The following is a 4875-nucleotide window of genomic DNA, read 5'->3' as shown; positions in this document are numbered from 1 at the left end:
GATCTCTTGGCAACTCCGCTCGAACTTCATGCGCTAGTGCAGGGTAGATGGGATTGCCCCTGCCATGTGTATCCAAGGTCTTCCTAGCAATAGGTTGTATGAAGATGAAATATCCATGACTTGGAATAGTATGGGAAACTCAACTAGTCCAATTTGCAAAGCCAAATAAATATCTCCAATGACGTCCTTCTGTGACCCATCGAAAGCCCTTATACTCACATGACTTTCCTTCACTTCTCTTAGATGGATAGCCAATTCCAGTAGGGTTAGAGAGCTGGCATATATTGACTCATGACCCTTCGTCAACAAGTACTCGGTACACCACCTTATCTCCACATTTGACGATGATATGTAAAGCTTTGTTGTGATCCACGCCCTCTATGGGAAGTTCATCTCTTCAGAAAGTGATCATATTTACTTCGACCATTTTCCCAATAGTTGCTGCCAGTGCCTCGCTTGTGGTGTTGCTCGGCATGCTCACCCCACTTAACACTTTCATCAGGGCGTCTTTATGACTGTCAGAACTCATCAGTAAATCCATGATTGATATTTGTGCCGGGGTTTTCTTTACCTGTTCCTCCACGGAGTATTCTTTAGTTGATATCCTCTTTCAGAATTATGTGGCCTCCAGATTTGTTATATTCCTTCTCTGAATCTGTTCTCTTCCTGAAGTCCCTCGATTGACATCCTCATAAGCGTAACACCCCCTTGACCTGGTGATTAAGCCGCTGCAGAATCCGTCATCTTGGCTTTCCCTTTCCATTGATATGTCCACGGGACTGTCTTGTATTCCTAATCCTCTCCATCCCTATAGCAGTGACAGACTGTTGCTGGTAAGTTTGGACCATCATTGTAGGTTTCAAATGTAATGTGATCATTGGAGTCCTTCGAGGTAGGACCTTGCAGCCTCAGTGTTTTCTATTGTGACGATGGTTTCTTTCAAGTCATACTCTTTATCCAGAGTGATCATATTAGCTCCTTGATTCCAGTGGTTTGGCAGCGGGTTGCGATTCACATTGGGCAGAGCTGGGGTGCACTGAATGGCTCCATTTTTGGTCAGTGACTCAATTTTATTTTTCAGTCTGAAACAATCCTCGGGATAATGCCCCGGTACATTTGAATGGTAGACGCACCGTTTGGTTGCATCAAAGTATTTTAAGGGATACTCAGGAACCCTTCCTTCTATCGGATGTATCAAACCTGCTCTCCTCAGTCTTTCAAACAGTTGAGCCAAAGTTTTACCAATCGGGGTGTAGCTTTTAGGGCCTCTATCTTCAAAATTTGGGCGAGGGCGGGGTGCATAAGTGGGTCAGTTTTGATGAGTGGTAGTTTGAACTAGAGCATATGGTCGTGGTGGGTTTGGATTTGTATGGGCGCGAGGTGGGTTATATTGAGGTTGGGGATTGTAGTATGGTTGTGTGTTGTATACTGGAGCATAAGCAGGTGGGTGTGGGGAATGGGTGTTTGGAGAGTAAGAGGTGTTACCATGGTGGGGATTGGACTGGTAATAGGGAATGATTGCTAATACCTCTTCTTTTTTCTTCTTTTTGCTGCCTATTGATCCTAATTGGATTGTTTTGCTAGCTACTTGCAATGTGGCCATAGATTATACCTTGCCAGACTTTATACCTTCTTCTAAAAAGTCTCCAATTTGGACAAGTTCTGGGAATTTCTGCCCCATCATTCCCATCCTTTTCTTAAAGTAGATCCCTTCTTGAGCCCTTATGAAATACTTTGTCAGCTCACTGTCATCTAACAAGGGTTGTGCTCTGGCGGCCTCTGACCTCCATCGATGTGCATATTCTTGGAATGATTCGGATGGTTTCTTCAGAAAGTTTACTAGTGCAAACCTATCAGGGGTAATTTCTGTGTTAAAACGAAAGTGATTCATGAAATCCTCCGCCATATCCTGCCACTCCCTCCAGTTTCGTGGATCCTGGTGAGTGTACCAAGTAAGTGCTTCCCCTGTCAAACTCGTTATGAACAACTTCATCCTTAACTTCTCATTTCTTCCTACTGCAACTAACTTATCACAGTAGGCTCTCAAGTGTGCACGGAGATCGCCTGTCCCATCAAAGATATCAAACTTCAGAGGCTTGTACCCTACTGACATGTCCACATCAGGATGGATACACAGATCCTCATAGTCTAGACTTTTGCTCCCTCAAGCGACCTGAAGGTTCTTCATTTGTTTTCTCAATGCTCGTAATTGCTCGGACACTGATTCCTTCTCCTTATACTTGTCTTCCCTCTCCATTTCGGCATATTGATCCATTTCATACAACATCATGACTGTGATAGGCGCTGTGAAGGTGGGTTTTGAAATGGTATATAGGGGATAACATATGGCTCATGTGCAACAGTATGTGCCGCGGGTATGTGTTGGTTTTGGTTAGTGGTAAAGGTGACTCCGTCACGAGAGGGGGTATGAACTATGTTGATAGCAATTGGTGGGTGTTTTGGTCTTTGAACATAATTTGGTACATAAGGAGTGTGTATGGGAGGGTTTGGTAGGTTTGCAGGGGTTACTGGGGGTATAATCTGGGTGGTAGGGACTGAAGTCAGGGTATTGTTGGCTTGGCGAGTAGTGGAAGGATATTGGCTGGGGATTGAATCCAGAGAAGGAAAACAAGGTAGTTGTGGGAGCGTCGTCACTGCTAGATGTGCCAATTCCCGAATGTGTTGTACTTCCTCCCTCCACATGTCCGTCATTCCTCATATCGTCCTTCTCTCCGGATCACCCCAGGCTATCAGCTATTACCAGAGCGTGTTTGGTCGGGTTATCTGTCGCAGATATCTTCCCTTTAGATCTTAAGTTATACGGTGGTTCTGCTAGTTTTGGGTCGACACAAACCAACTTTCTTTGGTGGATAATAATAAAGTAAGATAAGAAAAGAAAGAAAAAGAAAATGAATGAAAGTCAGTTTCAGTATTTGAACAAGTAATAGGTACACAGAGTAGTTAGTTCATGTATTCAGGAAAGCGTGTTTTCCTTAAATTCACGGGGCCTCTCTTTGCCGGAGGTAGGCCTAAGTCGCGAATATTTGACTAACAATTAGATTTGACACATTCAGATCCGAAGAAAATTTAGGTTTCCATTTATAGTATTTGGATTGTAGTAGGCGGGAGCAAAGGTTACATCAATGTTTCCAACATTTAGAGAATTACATGGGTTCAAACATACTTGCCCTTAGAGAAATGAGAAAGCTCGGGATAAAGATACAAAGTGGGGAAAGGGGGTTAAATCAACAAACTTATAGTAACCATCCCCGAAATCATTCCCCATATCTTCTTCCTCTTCTGGTTCTTCCTCCGAGTCTTCTTCAAATTCTTCTTCATCATTGAACTATGGTTCTTCCTCTGGGTCTTCCTGTGGTTCTGACTCAGACTCAATCTGAATACACTTAACTACTCGGTCATCATCCACGGTGGGTGGCATCATGTGATCAATTTACCCCGAGTCCACTTGGCAGTGCATGGAGGTAGTTACGAGGTAGTGTGGCAAAATCTCATGATAGATTTGCAAAGCCGCCACTGTATCCTCCAGCTAGGTTATTCCTTCCTTGATTTGTTGGGCTAGCTCGTCTTCTTCATTGATCCAGACATAATATTTGGTAGTGCACCATAAATTTTGACCCATTGGAATTGTGACTAGATCATTCCACTCCTCCTGAAGCCTCCATTGTCGGGATCTACCCATTGTCTTCATCTCCATACAGTGCCGTCCTCATCCAGAGAGGTACATCTCAAATCAACCCGAGCTTCCTGAGAACTCGTAGGGGTGAGTATGGCTGGATGCCCTCAAGTCCTATAAGCTCGATGAAATATTTTTGGGGAGTTCTTAGAATCTCCCTTTCGCCCACCCATGACAGCTTCCAATTAACTCATTCTCCACTTAAGTTGGTCAGCATCTCTCTCCACTCTTCCTATCCGTACGGGGAGACCCAATGCCTCATTCTCTCATTGTCCATTCAAATCAAGTTGTTAACGCCCACAAATTAGTCAATTATGGCCTCTCGCTGAAAGAAGTGCTCCGTGGTCCAGATTTGAAGCAGCAGGTTAGTACCCTTGAAGAAATCATACCCCCGGGAACATGCAGACAAGACTCTGAGAATCTCTTCTAACACCATAGGTACCAAAGTTTCTTGGAAGTTGCCTCGAAATGTTGCTAGAACTATGGGCAGCAAAATGATATTGATCCGTCCTCTTCTTTGCGGGAAAACCAGCAGTCCCAGTAGCACCAAAGATAAGCTTATGGGTTGGAGACTTTCCCACGTTGCTTGATCACACTGAAATTCTCCCAAGTACCATTCATAGCTTTCACAATGTCAGAACCTGTCGAACAATTGGTCCAGGCTTACCCAATCATCTTCGATTTTTCTCAAACCCTGATTGTTTGCAAGATCCAATGCATCAAGAAACTTGTAACCGAGCATGGTGACTGGTAGTATCGGTTTCTTCCCTGTAAATGGAAGCTCCGTGAAACAGGTAACTTCTTCCAATGTTGGCACTAACTCACAATCAGCGAACTTGAACACTATGTTGGTCGGGTCCCAGACCTTTATCAGCAGGCGGGTAGGCACCTTGTCAGCTCGGATGTTTAGCAAGGCAGTCAGTGCTCCTAGATGTGTCCTGATTTCATATCCATGCTCTCGACGGATATTCTTCCACCACTGCTTTAGCTTGTGTGGTGCTCCCATCACCATATTGATCTCAGGGATGTTTTGGTTGTTTTCTATTTTTGAAGTGGGCAGAGAAAAGGGGTTTGATAAGTGTTTGCTTCGGATCTTAAGTGTCTCATCATGATTGGTTCATCTTTCCATAAAAGTTATGTCGTTGGGTGCATGACCTGTTGATATTAGGGTGGCTTTCCTA

At 44.1% G+C, this 4875-nt stretch overlaps 1 protein-coding gene across 1 annotated transcript; it reads right to left on the bottom strand.

The window, feature by feature from the left end:
- Positions 1–616: 616 nt before the first annotated feature.
- On the bottom strand, positions 617–2113 carry LOC138907691 (uncharacterized). The gene is made up of 2 exons (XM_070198296.1): positions 1613–2113; positions 617–808 (listed from the first exon to the last, which is right to left on the bottom strand). Exons 1-2 carry the CDS (start codon positions 2111–2113, stop codon positions 617–619), a joined length of 693 nt encoding a protein of 230 aa, XP_070054397.1.
- Between the last annotated feature and the right edge of the window lie 2762 nt (positions 2114–4875).

This window comes from Nicotiana tomentosiformis, chromosome 3 (genome assembly GCF_000390325.3).
Source record: "Nicotiana tomentosiformis chromosome 3, ASM39032v3, whole genome shotgun sequence".
Taxonomy (NCBI): Eukaryota; Viridiplantae; Streptophyta; class Magnoliopsida; order Solanales; family Solanaceae; genus Nicotiana; species Nicotiana tomentosiformis.
Note: the sequence above shows the minus strand (reverse complement) of the source record. Positions and strands in the feature narration are given on the sequence as shown.

Coding starts and splice junctions, on each gene's coding strand:
- LOC138907691 (XM_070198296.1), bottom strand. CDS start 2,113: ATGTCAGTAGGGTACAAGCCTCTGAAGTTTGATATCTTTGATGGGACA. Junction 809..1,612: donor AAGGTATAAAGTCTGGCAAG/GTATAATCTATG, acceptor TCACTGCTATAG/GGATGGAGAGGATTAGGAAT.